General features: G+C 39.2%; 1 protein-coding gene across 1 annotated transcript in view; it reads left to right on the top strand.

Moving 5' to 3' along the window:
- Positions 1-24,584, top strand: part of LOC132260604 (uncharacterized) — a 112,331-nt gene that overhangs the window by 12,277 nt on the left and 75,470 nt on the right. The window contains exon 2 of the mRNA XM_059758832.1: positions 13,773-13,828. Coding sequence (XP_059614815.1) covers positions 13,773-13,828 — 56 coding nt within the window. The remainder of the gene's footprint in view (positions 1-13,772; positions 13,829-24,584) is intronic.

Raw genomic sequence — 24,584 nt, forward strand, 5'->3', positions numbered from 1 at the left:
TGTCCCATGACTTTCGATGCATCACACAACACCTGACTCTCTTATGCCTTTTATTTCCCTTTTGTACTCACGTCATTCCACAGATGAGATATTGCGAGCTTATATTTTCCACAGTTTAACAATTTCCTCTTTGGCTTTTCATTTGTGCGCGCCCGCAGAAATGGCAATAAATATGCAGAAGAAATTTTTCACCGTTGGTGCGATTATATTTTATGGGTGTGAAAGAGATAGTCGCCCAGAGATTCATTAATGAATTTAAAATTCAATCTCACCTTGAATATTGTTGCTCCACATCCCACGGATTGGAAGAATTCACTCCGACTCGCTGCCTGTCGCAAAGATCACAAAACCGCGAGTGTGTGGATGACGAAAATGCCAAGTGGAGCTTATTTTTGGCTATGAAAAGTCAATATTTTAGCCAGAGTGTTGACTACCTTGAGCGTGCTTATTGCATAAATTTTTTTCTTCATCAATAAGATCTAACTTGTTTGATCCTTGAGTGGGCCAGCGACTGATTCATCCAATTTTTCTCACCTCGCGCAAATGGGTGGTAGTATTTTATGCCACTAAATGACTGTTTAAATAACTTCCCATCAACTCTTTCTCATGGTTTATTTAAATTGGCTAAAAATGTATATAATTTCGCGTGAAAAATTTCTCCCATATTTTATAGATATACACGAGGTCTCAATTTTTCAAAATAATAGTAAATTGTGGTGAAATTTTTCACTTTTCTCGCCTGCTTGAGACACTTTAATGGAAATATGGACTTAATTATCATTCATGGGTTATTAAATGTGAATTATCACAGAGAGAATGGCATGAAAAACATTTCTCTGCACTGTATAATTACATTTGGAAATTATTTACAGAGTAATAAATTCGCGAAATATCAATGTGTATTGTGTTTACTACCGATTTTCCTTAATTTCATTCCACAGGAAATACATTTAATGGCAAAAATTGATTTATTGTCCGATACTGACAGTTACTACACTGTGCGTTACATCGTAAATTCACTAAAGGCATAAAAATGTTTAGAATATTTTTTATTAGAATATTTTACATGGCAAAGATGTCGTGCAATTTAACATCTGTAGAGACTTGATTTGCCGTTCTTTGTCGCTGCTCACTGTGAGGTAATTAAAAGATGCAATTTGCTCGGGGGAGCGTAATTAGGAAGGTGGAAAAATGCCAAGAAACCGCCATTAGCAGGCTCTCTGCCACCAGACAACACCAGTGTCAGGTGTGTGTGGCACTAAAAAGTATCGTATTTGTCGCATTTTAGCAGTAGTCAGCTTACTCTTTGTACGTCTATTTTTTACCATTCACTTCTTTGAGGCTGTCTCTGGTGTCGTTTTTGGATGGCAAATAAGACATCCGTTTGGGGAGGAAGAACCACTGTCTTGTGCAAAGCCGCTGACTCACTCACGCGGATTTTCTCTATGGGAATTATCTATTGTGTGCTTTTATTCTGTTTCTTGGGAGGAGTCACTTTTCGAAGCAATTTTATTCATTGTCAACAATGCCAAATGGTGTATGGCACATTTCTTCATAAATCAATTGATTAATATTCAATGAATGTCTGTGAATAGTGAAGAGTTTAAATTTGATATTTGCATAGTAGAATGTAAATGGGACTATTTTTTATGCCTCTCTCTCTCTCAGGTATTTTTGCATGAGAAATGAATATTATGAGAAGTGATGTACGTGGTCTCATGATGTTGAGATTTGAAAGGGATTTTCCAGCATTCTTGTCTGGAAAATTTGCATCTGGGTGGTATTTCAAGTTGAAAGAAGGATAAATCTCTTATACTTTGTTTCGCTGGCGAGAACAAAAAGGGGATCTTAAAGTGATGCGCAGTGTGTAGTTGGAATTTTTGTGAGGCATTCTTGAATTTTAAGTGAAAACGCTTTAATGGATTTTGCAAAAAAAATGCCTCTGTTAAGCATAGTTTAAAGGTATTTACGGGAGATGTTCAGAAAAGGCAATGGCAGCACTTTGGGAGAGTATTTCAGAAATTACACACTCCATGCAATTTCCTGGATCATTATCGCTCGAGTTAATTTAATTTTAGGCACTTTTTGCCTCCACTTCTATACACAGGCAATTTGAGGCTCTTAAATTTATATATTTTCGTCCAAATTGATTGTAAATTAAGATGACATCAGAGAGTAATTTCGCGCGTAGCTTCCAAAAAATCTTTCTTATGCTAATTGATTGAAGGCGAGAGACCGCCGCGCATCTTTTTGTCCACTTCTTAATCATTTTTACTTCACCTGGACGCCGTTGGTGTGCCTTTGCGCCATAATGGAATTTATGTGTATGAAAATTAGGGTGAAAAATATGTGCAAAATTTGAATACACAACGGTAAAATGGTTGGCTTTTTTCCGGACAGATTGGCCAAATTAGCATCGTTGCCAGTGTGTATATATTTATCTTTTCGAAGCAGCAAAAAGTCTTTCGCACATTTAAGCCAATCAATTGAAAGTGGCGGAGGTGGACACGAAAAGCTGTTCACCTTTAGCCATAAAAAAGCACAACAGCCGTCAATTCCACCTTCTAGTGGCATATTCTTTTCCGTAAGCCTCTCTGGCGCTACATTTTCATTAACAGAGACACAAAAGAATTGCGTACGGGTTTAGGCGACGTCCGAGGGGTGAATAACCCAATCAATTTATCGATATTTGTAGGATTTGGACAAGTAAATTGGACCTTGTTAGCCCCTCGGAAAAATCATCACTGTCTTGTCGTTAGTAAAAAGAGGATGAGAGTAATCCTCTGTAAAATGCGAGACAAAATTTAGTATAGAAGAGGAAAAAGATTAATATGGAAAATTGAGGGAATTATTTGAGAAGTGATTGAAGTGTGTTAAATTGCTTTTTGCTGGGAATTTTGTCTTAAGCAATTTTGGTCTGTACACATGTTGGAAAATACTTCAACCTTGATTGGCATTGATTTTTGCAGAAGCAAGTTATTGGAGCATTTTTTTCACTCTCTGTCTATAGATTCGTGAAGGCGATGAGTGAACAAAAAGAGGCATTGAGCAAGAAGTATCGGAGCGAGAGAATAATGCAATGAAATAAAATAAATAATATGGAAGAGAGATCCGCAGAGAGTCGTGCGAGGAGGATGACTGTGTTTGGAAGTGGATGTGCGAAGAAGTGTTATAGAAAATCACCAAAACTGGAGGCAAACAATTAGATCTGTGAAGTTTGTACTTTTCACGAGTGTACCGTAAGCTCGTGGCATTCTTGGAGCACCATTCTGGGCGTACCTATTGAATTTCCATCTTACAATTGATGCCTTTCATCCATTGTGGATGTTAATTTGCATAATTCGTATAGCGTTAATTTAATAAGATTATCTCATAGTGAGGATAATTGGGTCGCAATTGAAGTCTTCCACTTCTTGTATACTCTCGACTTTGGTACTTGAGTCTGCTCACAAAAGGTGAATTATAATGCAATTTATTTCTCTCCTTCTCAGTAGGAATTACATTATTGTGTTGTGGATTCATAGAGTGAAAGATTCTCTTCTTTTTTCTCTCACTCGCTTATTTGTGGAGTTGGAAGCTATTGGCTTCTAATCGCGATACTGTGTGTCTTTGAAGATTGAATTTACCGTTTTGTGATTCTTGATTGTTACAGGCAAAATTGCCAAGCTCTCCTCTTTGCCATTTAGAGATACTCTGTCTCGCGTGTTTGTTCAGGAATATCAAATGTGTGTGAATGCAAATAAGCTACTGGGAGTTAGTTGCTCGTCATCGGAATTGGCGGCAATAGGGAACGGAGGTGGTTGATAAATGTGTCTTCCTCTCTTATCACTATCTCCCGGCGCAGAGAAAATAAGCAGCGCCTTACTGGGAATCTGCTGCACATCATACAGTCGGCCACGGGATTATATATGCAGAGCCTGAGTTCGATATATTTTAAGCTCGGCTCGAATAGCGGACCGGTAGCAACGAGATTGTGATAAGATTTCTTGCAGTAAATTGGGTCGTTTGGAACTCTACATGAAGAGCAAATTAGTGGCTTGAGAAGCGCTCGTCTCGGGAAAGCTATTGTATGGTGTTAACACTAGATTTACCGAATAATGATTCGGCGGAATCACTATTTCTCTAGTGTTTATGAGTCGATTTGGTAATCTACTACGGAGTCGTTTATATGCAACTATTCCGAGCCGGAGTCGTTGAAGGCACCCATGGAAGCGTGCATGCATTTGTGAGATCTACTGTAAAGCCCATAGAGTTCCCACTGGAGTATTTTTCCCTGGTCTACTGACTTGTGTGATATGGCTTGAAGAGGTGTACATTTCACAGAGCAAAATGCTTCTATAATCCTCGTGTTGCTGTCTCCTCTCTTTCACTCAGTCTTTCTCTCTCTCTCTCTTGGTTAAATTACATTTAAAACGTTATATAAAATTCACAGAATCTAACTGTACATTCGCTCTTGATCAGCGAATCGCGATAGAGTCCGGCAGTGTGAAGTTTTAACTTGGGTGTCTTTTGCCCAGGCATGAGATGTACGTATATGAGTGTGGGATAAAGAGAGTACAAGTTTGAGATTGTACAAGTTTGATCGCAGACTTCTTTCACTCTCCTTCCTCAAACAGATTGGGTGGATGTTGTTTTTGAGTGGAGAGAGAGAATATGTAATGCAGTGTTGTTTTTCTCTTTGCATTTTCGATAGTTATACATTTACGGTGTGTAGAGTGTAAAAAAGATATGTGAACTTTTAAGTCATTCTATCCAATTCGCCATACCGCAGTTGCTCACATAACGTAAAGGGTAATTTAATAGTCTGGGCAAATGGCTGCTCGCTTTTACCAACACTCACGAAACGCGAAAACTAATAGTACAATCTAATGAGTATGAGTTTGTTGGACTCGTTGTCGTTTCTCCAGCCCATTTATTTATTCATTAGTCCACAATTAACTTTTGTACAAGACTTCTATTTCATCTGCGGCTGAAGTTGAGAACGAGTTGCTGGCGGAAGAGACAGAGAGAAGAGCCTCACACAAAATTGCAACCATGATGAGGACGAAGTGTAACGAAGAAGGGCTAGAAAGGCCTGGGAAGCAATCTTCTGCCACTGATTTTTGCCCATAAAATTTACATACATTCCTGGCTGGGAAGGTGAAGGTTATGCCGAAAAGACTGCGAATATTGGCTTAGTTCTCACAGACTGCAAATTTGCTCATCTCGTCTATTTTTCGCAGCACAATTCCTCCGGCGAAATATTCATATCTGGACACTTTTCATCAACAAAATGTAATTACGTTGGGGTTTTCGTTAGATAATTGGCTCCTACGGAACTGTAATTACGACTCACGTGTGTGCGTGGAATGGTCAAGATGCTTTGTACGTCGTGGCATCAAAGAAACGCAAAGTAACGAGGAAGTTTGCGCTTCTTGTCTATCTGAAGTGTATTTTTTTTATTCTTCTTCATGCGCTAATGATGTCCCTCTTCATAGCAATTTTATGCAAATAGCCAGTGTGTGAATGAAAATATTAATAATATATTTAATTTGCGTGGGTCCTTGAAGATGATCAAACAAGCGTGTATGAGACAATTCGAGGAAGAGAGCATTGGCAGAACGTCTCGCAAAGAGTCACAGGAGAGGCGAAGTGGAGGATGAAGAGAATAGAAAAAAAACTAATTATTCCAAACTTTTAATTAATTACAATTGTGACTGAAATAATTCATTTTTTTTACCTCTTCCATTCTGGAGCTTCTTTAATCACCCTCTCGCTCTTGGTTGGCAATTTTGTGCGACTTGGCGTATATATTTATTTTTTCCTTGGCTTCTCTGTGTGATCTCACTGTTGCCATAAATGGTGAATTCTTGGGACTTGATGAGGACTTTCCGAGGTGGCTGAAAAATGAATAAATACATAAAGTGTATGGGCTTTAATTGATTGTTATGTTTGAATTGTTAGATGAGCGACATGTTTCTTCGCTGCTTTTTTTCTGTGTGAAAACTGACCCTTCTTGGCATTCGCAGATTACAAGATGAAGAAATGCTGAGGAATTGTGTTTAGCTTCTGTAACTGTTGTTGGAATTCGTTATGCTGTGTGATTTAGTTTGGAAATGTTATGACCTCAGGGGCTCGCTTTCTTAGGCGTCGAAGTCTTTCGTTTTCGATATCTGAAGAGTGCGACCTCAGACGCTAAATCGGGAATTCTTATGTGCACTTTGAGGCGAAGAGTCCCGACATTTAGCGCTGAAGTGGATAGACGAACCCTTATGACAATTTCTCTGCGAGATCGCATAGGGCGATTATCAGCTGAAGGCACCATAATTTAAGCAGTATTCAGTGATGCGTGGGAATTGACTTGGTGGTAACCTTTTCCGTTGTCTGCAGAAGTCACATGAGATAAGAATATAAATTCTCTCAATGCTAATTGCTTATTGGGGTGAGCTATTGTCTCTTGCATCATTGCACATTGTTGGAGTGAAGTATAGAGGGACTTTGAGGGAATCACACTGGAAGAGATTATATCTGAGGTGTCTCAGTGTAGGAGTTCAATGTTGTCGTGACGGAGGAGGGAATGGACTGGGAAGCGAAGAGAAATATGAAAATGCTTCTGCTAGAGAGAGGTAAAAAGGGACAATCACGATTTGTTTTGCTATTGAAAATAGGGAAGAGAGGAGAAACAAACAAGAGATCCTCAGGTGGCACATTCAATTTATTTGACCTCATCACAAGTCAACCCATCTCTCGTGCCCCTTCATGGGATCGGGTAAATGATCGTCTGAGTGGATGTTTTGAGAGCATATAACATAGCGGAAAATATGGACATTAATAGAACAATTAACAAGCAATAGAAGTGATTAATTGTTTCTGGTGATTTTATATAATTTATTGGATAATTAATCACCTATTGACTAATTGATTTACTACTCCGTCTGTTAACCTCTTGCTTCAACCTCTCGACGATGCGATGCACCTCAGGTAAATCTCATTCTATCTCTCACTTCTCGCCATGTACATTTTGCTCCGTGTCTCTCTGTAATTGATGTTGAGCCGCGCTGTGATTGCTTGTGTGAAGTGACATCATATTCTCCGTGGTGAGGAGTCAGATATATTGATAATCAGTTGGCTATTCATAGTGACTTCATCGCTGTAAATCTACTTTTTAGGCCTACAATCGAGTTTACCAGACCCAAAAGTGGCTCACGTTGCAATAACCAACACTTGTCATTTGGGATTTCGTGTGCATTTTGTAACTGTATCGTCTTTATTTATTTCCCCGCACCTTGGGAATCTTCACGACGAGATTGCGCGTCACATTTGTATGTGCCTTATATGAAAAAGTACGAGAAAATTCCTGCGGAACTGGGAGTCACGTTTCTAATAGAATTATGATTTTGGTGCTGAAGCAGCATTTCAACGCAACCGACTTAAGACATCTATTCGTGTGATTTCTGGTGCTGTGAATGGGGTTGCCTGGGTATGTAAAAGGTGAAGACGAGTCTCGAGATTGAACCTGTTTCGAACCTCCTTTTAGCGGCTATCATCGATTCACCATCTTTCGACGGGAAATTATCTGTAAATATATTAAATTCTATTTCGATTGTGTAGCGCGATTAGACTTCTCTCTGAGCACGATGTTTTTTCATCGGCTCATGAGCAAATGACACCTTTGAAATATTCATGTTCTTCTCCTACCTCAAGCCATCTTCGTGAGCTTCTTGTGTTTTGTTGTTTGCATGATGAGCCTTCTTGGTGGGTGTGATTAGTCAGGATTTCATTAAAGAATTTGTGGTGTTGCTGAAGCTTATGTGGCGATTGTAAATCAATTTGTTATAGTTTTCTCTTCTATCTTGTTCGCTTACTTCACTTTGGTCGCTTTGGCGAGGATATCGAGTATATCGTGTGGATTTATCTCTCTTCCTCATTCATACGAAAAATAGACAAGATTTTCTGAAGGTCACTTGTGGCGGTGGAAAGGTCATTGTCTTGTATAAATTCACAATACTTTATTGAAGGCATGTCTTGCACTCTCGCAATCTCAATACTCTCAAATGGGTTATTCAAGATGGGGAGATTCATTAATTTAAAACATTCCATGTGGAAGAAAAATAGGTGAGGAATGTACTTTTGACATGGTTGGAATATTTATTAAAACAAATCGATTGTGATTTCATATCTTGGACTCCATTTCGGACTCACGTTCTATCAGGTTGATCTACAGAAGTTCCAAATTAATGCAGTTTTCCCCGCAGGTGAGAAGATGGTCGGGAGAAGTCAGCAGGTGAGGTTTCTACTGAATACCCATGGAGATTCATCAATTATTCCCTCACACGGAGAATTTCTCGTGATGTGTCCGGAAGTTTGAGTTGAGAGAATGAATGGTCAGAGTTTCGGATGTCGCTTTCAATCGGTGCTTGAGAGTTCCTGTGTGCGGTTTACCTAATAGTTTTGTCTCATTTGATGCGTGTTTTATGATAGTGTTAAAGTGCCGTGTTTCTACCTTTCATCTCACTAAAGAGCTCACTGTTTGCCCTATATTGAATAATTAGTTTGCTCAGAGCGAGAGAGAAAGGGAATCTCGCCGACATGGTAGGAATGCAGTAAAATCAACCTACACACGGGTCTAATGTGTTGCTCTTAATTCTTCATTGGGCTCTCCATTCTTTATGCCTTTTTTCCCTCCACTAGGCCTCGGAGATTCCTCTGGAAGATACATGCGATGAAGATACAGTATTGAATGATGTGTGAGAGGGAGTGTGTTGGACGGTTCAAATTGAAATTGATATGACCATTTGGTGTTAAGAGGTTGTGTGCATCTATAATGTTGTCAGGTGAAGTCGGTGATGAGTGGCGCTTGCTGACCGGAGTGCAGAGAAGGGCACCTCGGAGGTGATGACGGGAGATGGGTGAAAAAATATTTTGTAATACGATATTGATCTTGACATGTGATTCAACACAATTACCGCATTACTTAATTGAATGATAAACAAATGGTTGGTGTTTTTCTGCTGCAATTGATCTTGTTTGACTTCTTTGTTGCCTTCCTTCCTCGACGGTGTAGAATTTCGCGCTGAATCTAGCTATGGGATCCATGAGAACTGTGTCGATGATTAGCATTGTATGCGCATAGTGACAAGAGTGAAGTGTATCAGATTTTAGAGATGGATAAATCGCGGGTTTGACCGCAATAAGGATGTGAGAGTTCCGTTAGTTTGCACAAAATTTTCTTCCACTCGCGTAGAATAATTCGCCATGCTTAAATGGTAGAATGTTGAGAGCAAAAGTGGGTGGAGGGGGGAAAGAGTGATGATCTGTCTTCATGAATTTATTTATGAGTCAAAAGAAATGGGTGTTACTAATAAATCTCGGGGAATAATTGCAATTTACTACTAAAAGGGCAATCAATTTTTCAAGATTGATTGTACATTTGAGCACCAGAGCGAGTGTTGTATTTTTTATGGTAGAACCCTATCTTGTCTGCTTGCCAGAAGAGAGAATGTAGTCGACCGCGACACACGAGGAAAGAAGGTGCAATTAGAATAAGCAAAACAGCCAAGTCTCATTAAATTCACTTTATATTACCCCATATGATGATATAAACGCCTCTTCTAGTTACTCCTTGGCTGGTGGTGTGAATGTGTTTGTGTACAGTGCTTGAATAATTATAAAACTATAAAAAATAATTGTTATGCGATACTGAAATGGTTCCAAAGCTTGTGACCTTTTTGCCTTTCGATTTGTGTGTAAATTTTGAATGGGAACTCTTCTCTAAAGTGTCTGCCCCATGTGGTGTTCAAATTAATAACGAGGGAGCATTTCTTCGGCGATTTGTGTTGATCATGCAAAGTAAGCGTGCATGTATGAGAGGTGCATTTGAAGATGCAGTTCTGGAATAGAAATAAAAGTGTAGTAGCGCAATAATTCCTCGTGTGTTGTTTCATTGCAAATTTTATTGCTCATAACGAATGGTGAGGCCTCTAAAACTGTCTTGGGATATTGGCAAGGAGACCCCAACAAGCAACGACGGGGATAATAAATTCAATAAATATTAATGACGTATCCGGTCGAGAAATAACCCTATGTTCTCATCTGCTCTTCCTCCACAACATCTTCACGTTGTCACCGGTGGAGATTGAAATTATGACAGATCAAATTGCACTAGACACGCACTCTTTGGCGATTTTCTCTATTTTGCGTTCAGCCATTTAACCTCCGCGCCGGTGTCTTCTGCCGTCCTCGGGCCCCAAGGGAGTGTCAATCTGTCTTATATTGGCGATTATCCGAGGGAAAAGTGTGAGCGACAGTGGACTTTGGACATGCCGGGATGCCATCATGCTGGGGCAAGATTGTGGAAATATACTCAATGATCTATGGTGTCATCGGGAAATCATTTAGGTGATGACGCTCTCCAACTGGTCTCTGACACCATACGTGACCGCTGAGGTGATCAAACCCATCAACTGACGATCACCCAATGACCACAAACATCTTAATACGTTTATAATCGATCTTCGACGCTCTGTGCACAGCCCATTCTTCTTCACACTCTCCCATTGCATTCGAAAACAATTTATTTGTTGCTCTATGATCACTATCACTGCCGGCCAATCATTATGTATTTTATGTATGACTTTTATTGTCTCACACTTGACTAGGTGCGCTAGAGAGAGAGTAATGAGTTAATGGGCTGGAGAGATGGGATTTTGTGACGAAGTTAACAGAAAAAAAGTGCCACAAAATTGTGAAGAAGTAAAAAAAAGGGAGAAGTAAATAAACGAAAGAATGTGAGAAAAAGTCGAAGAGACACTGTGAGTATAAAGAAGGCACCCTTTTTGGTTGTATCTCCTTCTCACTTTTGTGAGTGAATAATTAAATTCTCAGGTAATTCCTGGCGTGCGCATTTGCCATGGGTGCAAGAATGGGCCAGGCATAGCAGAAAGAAGTCGAGAAGAGATAATCAGTAATCATTGGACGGCTGTGCATCGCTAATTTCAATTAAGCTCCCGCTTAAATCATGAAAATTGATTACACTTGAACACTTTACAATGCGCACTGTACGAATAGAGATGATTAAATATGGCATTTTAAAATCCCTCTGCAAACTTCCAAGACATCCGATGCTGTGCTGCGAGCGCGGCGCAATTATAGCTATTGTGTGTGAGGGAGATGGATTGCGAGACATGTGCATGGCGCTTCTTGCAGGGCGTACAAGAGCATCGGCGAAAGATCAACATTGAACTAGATAGAATTGTGTATATTTCACATTATATGGCTAGAACGTGATGGTACGTACGAAAAGTGATCATCAATAATACATGGGGCTGAGATGAGTGCAAAGGAGAGAAAGAGAGGGAATTCGAGTCATCCTCCTTGCCTGCCTTGTGCTGTCCCTGAAAATATTTCCCCTACAGCATATCTTCGACAAATCTCTCCTGGGATGTTGTCCTCTAAATTATCTTCCAGTCAGGTGGCATCATCTCGATCAGGTGGCAATAGATGCCGCATACAAATGACCCCAATTACCCCTCTCTCGGCCGCCGATCTCCTTCGTCCCGATGACTGAAATCACTTTGGAGAGCGCAGGGAGAGGAGGATATTGATTTGATGGGTGGGAATCCAATAAAGTTTCCAGGGTGAGAGAAATATGATAATCTCGCACAATAAAATTTCATTGTTGCCTTGCGTGAATGGTTAATTCTAATCAATTTAGTGGGGAGAGATGGGGCCACGAATAGAAGCAGGATATTATTACCTAAAGTGTCTGGAGTTTGTTGTGATCGTGATCGTAATTTACGATGCTAGACGGCGAGAACAATCATCATCTAAGTAGATGGAATTTTACTTAATAACAAATCATATGGTCATGCTTTTCTTGTGGTCTTTTACAATCGCGTTGTCGGGTGGGGTCTTTTTTATTGGTGCCATCTTCTTTCGGACGGGGCCTGTCTTTGGCAGCTGGAAACTGATCTTCGTCTCTATAATGAGATTCTCCCTACTGAGGGTGCTCTGAGATAAATTGCGAAATAGCATAATTTTCACACTTGATACGCCTCATGGTGCAATTTTTCAATTTATCCAAATTATACCTGGGAGGAATATGAATTTGTGATGCAGTAAATTTTATAGATCATCATGATACCAATCTCCATGAAGTGGAGAAGGTGATAGAAAAAAAGACACAGGTGTATTGATCTGAGGTGCTCAGTGTGTGCCGCGAGGATGATGAGTTTCCTCTTCATCCAATATACCTCATATTCTGGGCACTATTGAGGGGTTCAATTGCTGAATGATGGCTATGAAAATATTCATTTAATTTGACGAGAGAGTGAGATTACGTGTAAATTTCATTAGTCATTTACCCATGGTTGATTAGAACTTTAACCTTTGGGTGCATTTAAGTGAATTTTTTCTTCCTATGAGTTGAATATCCCATAAAATACACTAATAGTACTATAAGGAGCGCCTCTTTTTCTTCAGCATTAATATCTCGTGTGAGTAATCATTCTCATCTTACGGCAAAGATCAAACAGGTGGAATGAAATTTTTTGACAGTAAATATTTCTCTCTCTGGAGGCCCCATTTTCATCATCTTGGCCCATTCATGTGACAAGATATGGGGAAACTGTGAAAGTAAATAGACAATTGACTAATGGAGTCTCAGTGTTTTATTTTTCTCCTTGTGTACCCTCCTTTTTTCACATTAATATTTTACTATCTATTTCCACATATCTGGAGGTGAGAAACTGGATACATATTTATGTTGACTCTCTTTCTCCATGTGGTCTTTAGAACCTGACTGATAAATTCTTCCAGATGGTGTGAATTAAAAGTGGGTTCAATTGTCACAGAGCTATCGTAAATAATGGTGAGTGTGGTATGTGCGGATAATTTAAATGTTGATAGAGTCATCATTTATGGGCTTTCTGCTGGTGTAATTCCAAATGAACATTTTTATTGGTGGTGTGGCATTTTTGCGTTCGCACACAGTGAGTGTCAGGAATTCACAATGGGGTTGGAGAGTCGACGGCCCACACGTTCGTCCAGAATATAAAGGTTGATATGCGCGAATTGTGAGGCAAGAAGAACGGTAGTTTAAACACACACCACACGATATTATTATTTATTATGAATTTGTACGCCACCAATATATTTTCCGGTAGTGTGTCGACTGTCATTTGTCGATGGACTCTGGAGGTTTTGCGGAGAAGCAGGTGAATGAGTCAGAGTTAATATGTCTTGCGGATGCCCAGGAAGAACTTCTGTGTGTTGGCTGGCTGACCGCACGGAAATTGATGCATGTTCAGGGGAGTGGGCAAAAGGGGATAAGGTGAATTGTGTGAATGAGGTATTTTCCTTGCTGATCTCTTTTTCATGGCCACTCTGTGTGTAATGTGGTTGTTTGTATGAAAACATCAAATCACTTTCCGGTATTCCATCGGATGCGTGAACGCGAGAGAGAAAGAGAGATTTTCTTGGGATGCAATCACTAACTAGTCTGTGAGTGCGCAAGAATGCCTCGGAGAAAGACTTGGAGATACTCACTAAATACTCGCAATTATTTATTGGTTAGACCAGAGAGTGGTGGCAGTGCGGTTGGCAAACAAACGGAATTTGTAAAATTATAACTGTTTCCACATATGCTTTGTACGATAAGGACACTAATCGCGCGAGTTCATGAAATGTATGAAATGCCAAACATATATTGATCTCTTTTTCATCAAGTTCTTGAGGAATAAACTTGGTGGAATTTTTGCTAATGACGCTTCTTTTTCTCTTTCTTCTCTTTATAGCAAAAATGAAAATATTTTTGCCGCTAGTCACGTGGATTGTGCTGTTCTCGAGTACGGTAAGTCACAGAATTAATTGTCTTATTTCTTTTTCTCACCTGCAAATTTGATGCGGAAATACCGCAAAGACGCTTCGGGCATATTTATCATCTCTATGCATTATGGCCTCTCTCATTGCGCACAAGTGCATGGCAAGAAGACGCGTTGAGGTAAATATTCAGCGATATTTGAGAAAAACAGTGACGCAAGATTGTGAGGTGTGAACGAGAAAAGTTAAATTGGTGGCCTTTCTGCATTGCTAAAATGGCTAAAATCAATTTTGAGACATTTCATGGATACTTTGAAAAAACCTCTGAAGTGAGATCTCAATTGTCTCGGCCAACAATCGGAAAGAGAGGGTTTTTTTTCTTCTTGTTGCGGCCAAATGTTGGGCATTCAAGACTATTTCGTGGCTATTGGGTGTCTTGCAAAATACAAGTGTGATTCAATTGTTGGAGGAAGAGAAGCGGGTAAAAAATCGCTTTCGCTTGACTTTAGGAATTTCATCATTTTTTCTCCATCGCGGTTCATGGCGTGAATTATGTACAAAAAGAGTTGATCTGTAGAAATGTCTGACGGTGCCTTGTGAGCAAGAAATTGGAATTGGACGATGAAATGGGGAGGAGTTCTTGTGGTGAGAAGAAATATTTCATCAATTTTTTTTTTCGTTGCTTAGTCTCTTCCTCACGGATTTCGATGGCAAAAGGTGTTAAGTGCCTTGGAATGAATTGCTGTAATTATTCGTGTAAATATTTGATTGTTGGCGTCAGGATATGTGGGATAAATTCGACATATACATACAATCGACGAGGTAGGGGTGCGTATTGAGATGAGTTCCAGGAATAAAAAAAACGTATTATCTCCTCTCGTGGGGAATTGGAGGTTGAATCTCGACAGTACTTTTGCTTTCTCAGAGTGTTTATTGTTGGTTCTATATATGTCTTCTTTCATCACCTCCACAACGAACAAGATGAAGAGATATTGACGGATATGAGAGTGGTGTAAATTGTTGTAATGTTAGAAGGCTTGTTTACTATCTCTGCTCATTTAATTAAGTAATTTGGAGGAGTTAATAAATGGAGGCGGGAGTTTGTTTTTGTTCAGAAAGAATTTCTTTTCTCCTTGCCATGGAAGAAAAGTCAATAGATGAGAGTTTTTGGGCATTGTCAGGCTGAGAATGCTCGAAGATGAGCATTCGTGGGAGTTTGTCGCCAAGAATTCCTTCTGACGGGTGAATAAAACATGTATTGCACTCTGGGAGGCGATGTATGGAGAATAAATATTGGGAGAGATTTTTTTTTTCTCCATACAGTATAAAAGGTTAGCGCAATGTGGAGAATTTTGAAAAGTCCAATGAACTATGGAATTGTGTGGCTTTTGTACAGCACATATACTTTCGGTATTTAAAGACATTCATGACTCAATGATTGCGCGGCTCATGGTGGATTTTTGGGAGACTCTCTGGGTATAAAAAGCCGTAAACGAAGAGAGTGACGGGAAGTTGAAGAACACCAAAGATGTATGGGAATACCTGAATACAGTGTAACTATCCGAAAAGTGAAATTCAGACTTGGAATATTAATGGGCCATAAATGATGAATAAGTGGAGAGCAGAAAAAATAGATGTGTTTTGCTGAGATTGACGGTCAGATGAGGGTTTGGAATAAAATTGGAAGTCAGAACTCTTGCATACACTCGGATTGTTTGCTCTTCAAAGACTACAAATACGAGATGTTTTGTGTGATTGATCAATTCCATTATATGGAACAAGATATTTGGTGAAAGGGTTCCCGGAAAGTCCAAGATGAGCTATTGAGAGTAGAAGTAATTAAAAATGGTTCAAATTGAATGATGGTATCGGTGGATCGTCGCAAAAATTATATAACCGTGACGACGTTTTATCTATCTTCTCACGGCGCTAAACATGTTCTTGTATTCCTCCGGAGAGACTGTACAGTTAGTCTTGCCAGAGGCTAGGAGAATCTCTCCAACTTATATTACGACTCAATAAACGTTCCTTTTTCTCCACAAGTGAACTAGCATTTGAAGAATGTGCACATATGAGAGAGACGAGATCGCCAATGATCTGTTATTCAAATGTCTCCTCTTCCATACGGCCTGGAAACGAGCCATGATGGACGAATTCACTTAAGACGATCGTTTAATGATTTTTCATCCAAGTCAAAATACGCCGATATGTCGATAGAGAGAGACTTTGAGGGGAATTGAGGGGAGATCAAAAGTAGGAGAGCTTGTTTCATCTGCCCAACATACGCAAAATAGGCGCAGAATGGCGAGAAGATTGAAGAGGAAGATGCTTAATTAGAACGACAAAATGCATTTTGCAAGATTATTTTGCGATACATCGCGACCATTTTGCCTCTTCGTCCATTTCTTATCTCATTTCCATTCAATCGTCGTATAGTTTGCTTACAAAGTGCTATCGAATTGGATTTTATATGTCTCAATCGAATTCTAGCCATTTAACGATATGGTAATGTATTTGTGTCTTATTACAGTAACTTTTACAGTTTCCTCGTGCATTTTTCAAACTCAAGAGATCACTGATCACCTATTGAGGTAGATCGTGAAAGATCGCTGGCTGGATTTTGAAGTGAGGCGACTATGAGATTTATATGGAAATTATTTATTAATTTTTTTTAACACCTCTCCCATGGGAATTTGTCAATGATACTAGGATCCCTCTCGTGATTTATAAAGCTCTCTCTCTGTCTCGCTGATTGGAGTTGATAGTCTTTGGAGTGTTGTTTCCTGTTCCACGAGATTTGTTATTCAACCTATTTTCTTTTGCATGTCATTTTAACGCAAGTGGATTTTCTTGACAGACTTTGCATAGCACGTATAGCCATTTCGTTTGCAAGATATAATAAGGAACACTTGCTGATGGTGTCTCAATAAGATGAAAAAAAAAGAAAATCCATACACAAGATATCGCGAGATAATTAACGAATTAATTTATGTGCAATTGGATGGGTTTTTCTCAATACAATTGTATACAAAGTATGTGTTTGTTTTGCATGGCTTAAACTTGGACTTTTCCTCACTTTGCATAGTGCGATATTGCTTTGTGTGTCGGGTGGATAAGTTGAGTAATTAAATATTCAATGCATTTACAAAATGTGAATAATGAATAAAGATGGTGAAGTAAGGTAGTCCGAAGTGGATATTTTTTTATATTAGAGTGTGTAGGCAGTCGGATACAGTGAAGAGCGCCGTGACTGACGATTTAAGTATACCAAATTGAGTTTCTTTCGTAATGTTGTGTGTTTTTTTTTTTTTAACTTTACGATTAAGGAATCAATATTGTATAAGAAGAACAACACTGTCGCCGACAAAACGTGTCATTTGAATAAAGAAAGTTTGACTGCTGAATGGAGGTGTTTCTTGTACGATCACCTGATCGTTTCAAGTCACAACATTGTTGAGAGAAACACCCATGAAAAAGGCACAAGTCTCACTATAGAGACGGTGGAAATTTATTAGGCATGTTCTGCAATTTTTCTAAATCTTCTCGCCATATCTCTTCAGAACAATAGAGCTTAGATCGCACAATTAACTCAGCAACTCCCTGATGATCCACAGCGTGCTACTACAAGAACGCTAAGAGACTGGATAGATTGTAAATACGAAAAATTTTTCGTGCCTTCGCTAAAATCCACAATTGCGATTGACTGACGTGTTCTTGACGGTTCTATGTAATTATCTAATTTCATTTTATACCTTTTCCCCACATCATATGTGTATTCTTCATATAGAAGACTCTCTGTGAGATGTATGTATTTTTTTGAGTAATACACTATTATTTTTTCTCTCTGGAGATTCTAATCAAGCATAGAAACATGTGCTCTATTCGATGAGTGTGCCGTACTTTATGTAAATACATGTAGCAGAAAAATGAGGCAATATTTTCAAAGATACTAGAACCGTTTTTTTTGTTTGTCGTGTTAAACATTTTTTACTATTTTCATTTAATATCGCTTCTTGTCCGTTACAAGATCATTTACTGATTAAATTTAACTTATACGGCAAATGTCTGTAATTATGGTATTCTCAGAGTGTTTTTCCTGTGCGGAAAAAAGAGTGATTTGGTAGAGAATAGATTGAAATGTAGAGTAGAGCTAGAGGTTAAGGTAACATTAACATGACACGTTTTGCAGCGCAATTTGCAGAAGGATGAAAAAACACGTGCTTATCATGTATATTTAATCACAGTTCCTATCGAAGTATTTTCGCTACTTCTTGAGATTTCCCCTATTTGCCAGCATCTCTAAAATCTCATCAATCTTTGCCAGTGATTTTTTTGCTCAATTTGTTGATTTTTCCAGTTATTTTTTATGCCTCTTGGCTAATCATTCCAACTCATCCTCGTGGCATTGCATCAGACGTATATTTTCGCAAGGAGGGAATATATGTAATTAATTACTGTGAGACTGTATAGCCTAATTGCTTAATTAGTTTACGATGATGTTGTGAAATTTATGAATAGTAGGTTCTTTGCAAATAGCAGGCAATTCTGGCATCCACAAATTAGTTCCATTTAATGATTATTTTGGCTAATCAAACGTTTTTGAATAATCTCAATTTCCATGGAGGTTGGCTTTTTTCCGCACTTGCGTGCGTCTCATGGTGAGGTCACAGTCAAAATGTGTAGCATTGGTGATCATTAATACTGGCGAATTTTAAATTGAAAATTATGGAAAATTATAGGAGTTAAGTGGCGCTAAAAGTCGATTGATATAAAAGAGAAGGTTTTTATTCTTCCTTCGTCTCATCATTTTTCATCTCTCCTTAATATTTAATTGCAGTTTAATTGAATTTACACCTCGTTAGGCATTCACACAGTATGCAAGCGATCAACAGACATCACCATAATTGCCACTGACTATAAAATTATTTTTCCATTAAATTTCCACCGAATCTCTGGGTCGTTGGTTTGTGAATTGTTTGGAGATGGAGAAGAAAGATGAGGGAGATTTCTTTCAAAATTATCACTAGCCAATTCATCTTTCCGCCATTGAGGGGAGACAAACGCGAAGTAGAGAGAGAGATAGAATAGTCATCAAAATCTCTCTTGATAGAAGGGATATCGAGAGAAATTTATAGTGAGTCGTAAAGAAGTTGAGAGGAATGATTTGATAGTATTTTACCATTTCTCATGTGACATGAAAATTCTATTCCACTCGCTGCTCTTTCATTAGCTAGGCATAAATTTGTAGAGATTATTAGATTAGTGTGAAGGTTATTGCTGAGAAAATAAAATGTCTTAACTGACTGCTCATGAGATCATGCGATAGAACTCGTTGAATTTTTGCAACGTTCGTACAAATTGGCTTCAGTGCCGCATCATCTGATGATGCTCTTCCGCGGAGCAAAAACAATTCATTGGGACTTCTCTGGAGACTCCGCAGGGCAAAGGCGAGGGGCTATTCATTACTATTATGTACTTTCGATTTCACAAAAACCATAAAGCATTCCTCGACAAACTTTTAATGGGCTTCACAGACTTTATGACACCGATACATTGTAGCCTGGACCAATATATTCACCTAGGTTCCGTTCTCTGACATCCCCCTCGGGCAACAAAGGTGGAGAGATACAAGCAATTTTCGTAGAAAATATCATTAGACGACGTGTAAAAGAGTCAATACATTGTGATTGAACGATCAAGAGGCGCAATAATTACAGTTGCGAGCATAAATCTATATTATGATGTTTCATCGTGCAGTGGCTTGTGCTCTTTCCTGCCTCCGAAAAGAGGTTTATCGGTGTCTGAATCCCGTTGATCGTCATCCTAAATACGACGTTGAGATGCATTTGGATGACTTTCGAAAAGGGGGCCTTAAGATGACAGTTTGTTTGTTGATTTATGCCTCGGAAGAAGAAATCGGTATGGTGTGCAAATGGGCAGAAAGAGCTTAAGATACACGCGTTTTCTCTGACATTTTTACTCAGTGAATACCCATAGCCTTAAAATCAAGCAGGGAAAATTTTAATTGTATTTAGGTGTAAGTCCGTTATTCCACTTGGGGGATTTTTTCATCATTACAGCGGCTGAAGATGATGGATCTCTTTATTTCTTCATGCATTTACCGATAAAGTGTGCGGCTATAAAGTGAGAATGAATTGGAGGAAATTGTGAATGTGCGGTGTATCATTTTGAGAAAGTAAAATTCTATAGAGTGAGATTACTCTCTGAAGCGTAGAGAGAATTTATGCGGGGTGTAAATTAAATTAAATAAATAATTATCTAATTTACGTATACAATTGGCGGACTTACAAGGAATTTCCTTTGCTTCTCTTTGACTTCTTCTGGCGTTAATTTGAAAATTCCATCGGGAATGTTTGATTTTCTGAGGTGTGGAGGTGAATTCTCGCAGAATTGATGGGTATTTGCGGAGTTTTATGTGTAATCAATTGGCGCAAATGGTTTGAAGAGAATACCATTCCAGCCAAAGAATTGACTTTATGACTCTACTGGGAATATTTACACGTCATATACAAATTCTGATTGTTTTTTCTCGTGAAAGAAAAATACTCGGTTTGTCACCTGAGATTTCATTTGAGTCTCGGCGAGGAGATAAAAGCCAGGAGGTTGTGTTGCATTTTCTTGAGTCGCGGTGCCATTTGAGTGGTCTCTGCGCGCCATACAAACTCGACCGTTATAGAAGGCGATCAATGAACTTTTGTGGATGTAATACGTCGCTCTTGTTGTTTTTGAGCCACAGCAAAAGAGATGTAAAGTAGAGGAAAGGGAGAGACTACAAAGGCGGGTGATCGCGCGCGAGCAATTTGAACAGACAAAGTAAACATTAGCCTGGCTCTGAGGCCCAATAGACCCAAACTCCGATGGGTGATCGATTGGGCGGTATAAAAAGTTCAACAATTACTGTCATGAGATCTTCCTCGTCTCGAATTGTGCACATCTTTCTGCTCTCTGTGGCAATTTTCTTAGATTACGAGACAAGGGGGTGTGAGTGAGATGGCGTGGTGTGACTGATTTGTTTCGTGAAGAGTAGAAATTAGAAGTACATCCAATTTAATATTAGAGGTGGAAGAATTAATGAGAATAGATCATCTTACATTCGCGCAATCTTAGCTGTACAGCTAATTTATTGGTTTGCAACGGCAAAGTAGATTTTGCGCACTGAACAATACTTTGGCGTTTGCACAGCGAATAACACTTCTCACAGTGATTCTGAGTATATCGTGTGTCTACTGCATGATATCGATCTTATAATCATAGATTAATAAATTTCGTAGTCATTTGTGATTACGCCATTGAGATCAGTTACCTCCGTTCATGGGTGTGCTGATAAATTTCACGAAACGCTATAGTAAGATTACATTGCAAGAATTTTTGATTAATGTTGGGAAGACTGTCTAGTTTGCGATAAGATCTGCAGATAGTTTAATGAATCCTTTGGTTTTGATTCTGTATTACATCTCTGATTCGATTTTAGTCAACCTTTCATTGCGATTTTTAAGGATAGTATGATCCTTAGCGAAATGCTTCGCATTTTCCCATAGATCCATTGCACTTGTCTTCAGGTTTTCATCTCTCTTCCTCATTGTCCTATGTAGAGCAAAACAATAAATGGTCGCTCTTGGCGATGCAGAATAGTCTGGCGCTCTCAGAGGAAGCGGTAGAAAAAAGTAGTAAAGACTGTGGTATGGGAAATAAGAATGAAAAATCTCCATTTGCATCATTGAATTTTATGACATAATGTTGCTTAATGAAGTACTGGAATCAAGTTATCCATCTCCCAAGGGGATGGCCATCGCCGGTGCTCCACTATGGGAAGAGTGAAATGATTGCACGGGCATAGGGCGATTTGCTAATGCTGCTTGGATAAGTCTACACGGATGTCAATGGGCGTAGACAGGTATGAGAAAATTTCTTCCTGGTCTCATGCTCTGCTGGATACAGAGGGAGAGTGTATACGATTGAAACGATGGGATCCCCGCACGTCATTAAATTATTGCAAAGAGCTAATATTATCATTAAATTGCATACTTCCATCTCCTTCACACTCCCAACATTCATCATGTATGAAAATGAATGACGGGAATGAGGAATTCTCCTGGTTTCTATCTAATTATCAATTATGGGCAGCCATTTCGTATAGTGACCGCGTGTCGGGTCAATTTCTCTCTCTTGCTCCATCTCCTGTTCCTCGCCGTGGGTGCCGATATAGAAATGGTTGGGTGGATGGAATTTATGGCTTGTGGGATGAGACATTAAAGGTACACAGCCTTAATACACTTTGATGCATTTGCCCATGCTCTCCTAAATCGCTACAAATTACCATACAATTGTGTCAGGAGAGTTTCTGTTGAAGGCTTCGGAATGCCAAACTGACTGGTCGTGAGTCATTTACCAATATGTTTTGCCCCCGGACGACGTTGAATGAGAGGATATGTCACAGATATGCATATTAGAGACGTGAAATTTACCACATGGTAGGCAAATTGGCGGCACTGAAATGGGAGCTGAAAAAAGCGGTGGTAGAGGTGTCTTTCTTACTCCTTTGTACAATAATTTGTATATCTAATCTTTCGGTATTTTGTAAAGGCTTTGTCCACTTTGGCAAATGGTCTGCGTGTAGAGGAAATTGCAATTTTCAGCAAATTCTTCAATCTTTGACCCCTGCGGATGTCCAGTGAGAAACGTGAAACAGACCTTTTAAGGAGCATGCCTCTCGATAATCAAATTGCATGTTAATCCAGAGGTGTGACACTGCCGAAGACAACGCCTTAAATTCGTATTGGAGACATCTTATAACCCTTTAGCTTCGTCTACCAACTAACAAGACGAGATATGAGCAGGACACTAGGCGAGATGGAGCCATAAAAGTGTTGCAATCCTAAGAAGGGAAGCACTTCTTTCGCTTTAGCAATAATCTTCGACTCCAGTGATTGGATATATTTTATATCTTCTCCTCTTCCGCTCGTACTCCCTGTGACACGGTCAAAACGGTGCACTTAAAAAGCGAAGACAGAATAGAAACCTAATGCTGATGATCTCTCGCTGGCTCCGTTTTTTCACTGTTCATGCAACATAGTGAGTGAATATCAATAAATTGTGCAATTTTTATTCTGTCCATACAGCCATTGCAGTCATTATTCCTATATTCATGTTCACTTCTTCCTTTGGTGTCCAGTATTATTATAATGCCATAGTTGTCGCGCTTGTATACAATTTTCACAGAGGGAGATAGGCGCTAATTGGTTGGTGATAAATTGCATAAATTGTCTTTTGCACTCTCCCAAGACTCCCTGGGTAATCTCTTTGGGGCTCCTCTCCGCATTGATGATGAGAAATGGTGAACTTAAAAGGACATGGGAGTTGGGGTACAAGAGTTTGTGGTCTCGACAAAAAGGGTGTTCCTCGGCCGACTCTATGCCTCACTATATCATTTCTGGTGAGACAGTGCATAGAGTGTGATCACTGGAATTTCCTTTTCTGCGCTTCTCAAGGAGTCGCCCTTTTATAGACATAATATGAACTCTATTTTTTTCTCAAATATAACCGCCAGCAGAATACAATGGCCAAGAGAGGAGGAAAAATAAACTCAATCATTGCCATTGAATGCCCTTTTTCCCCCCCGAACGGGCGAGGGAAGAGGAAAAAATACCCACAATGGCAATGATAATATGCTCAAGATGTAATTTCCTCCACATCCATGGCATTTCTCAAATAATAAGTGAGAAATGCAAATGATTAGTCACTTTTGCCTCCTCAATGAGAAAAGTCAACACAAGAAGGTACACCCAAGAAAACCACCCACTCATGAATATTTCCCTCCACAGTCCGCGTATACTTGGAATAAACATTATGTCAACAGAAAATTGTAATTACTTGAGATCTCCGCGCAGAGTGGCGGAGATTACCTTGAATGTTCACACCGTGGAATGCCATTTGGAGTGGTCTAACAGAAAAATTTTGTCAAATATCAACGCACACGCTCAAATATTCCTGTATCTGTTTATAATTTAATTAAGAAATAATGGTGAGACACAATTCTCAAGACATAAGTGCCACTTGGAGTATTCAATGTACCTCAAGCATGCTATTTTAATTCAATTTAACATTTCGGTGCTTTTATGCAGCGGCAACATTGGGTGATGTGAATGTCACTTGCTTGAATAACAGTGATCAGGAAAATGGCACGGAAATTCAAAGCAAGGTTCAAAGTTTTATAGATTTAGAGGAAATTGAGAAAGCTGTTTTTGTGTGCGTTGCAAATCATTTGCAAATCCCTTCAACTTTTTCACAAACAAGGGCCATAATACTGTGAGTCCACACTAATCTCATCTTGAAATCTCTTTCCTTACTGCAAATTGTGGGAAGATTTCGTCTGGTTTATTCATCAATAGATGCTATTCTTTCAAATTCTTCCCATTGGAAAGATGGTTCTCTATGTGCAAGACTGGGATGAAGGGAGAGAGTCTTGGGTAGTACAAGTTGTGAGACATTTTCGAAAATTTATCTTCTATTCTCAACATGAATTTATTCACAATTGCTATGTATGAAGCGAATGAAAGAGAATCTCCGGGTAAATCTCTTCTGTGCCATCCAAAGCCACTGCTGTTTGACTCTTGTGCCCTTCGGCAAAGAGTGTAAAAAAAAGACTGAAATTCACAATGTTACAGAAGAGTTCACCCGTGAGACGAGATGTGAATTTTTCTAGAAAATATTGAAGGGAATATAAGGTACACGAAACTTTAGAGAGGAAACGACAATAACGTGATGTT

Source organism: Phlebotomus argentipes, unplaced genomic scaffold, assembly GCF_947086385.1.
Source record: "Phlebotomus argentipes unplaced genomic scaffold, Phlebotomus argentipes genome assembly scaffold_18, whole genome shotgun sequence".
Lineage (NCBI taxonomy): Eukaryota > Metazoa > Arthropoda > Insecta > Diptera > Psychodidae > Phlebotomus > Phlebotomus argentipes.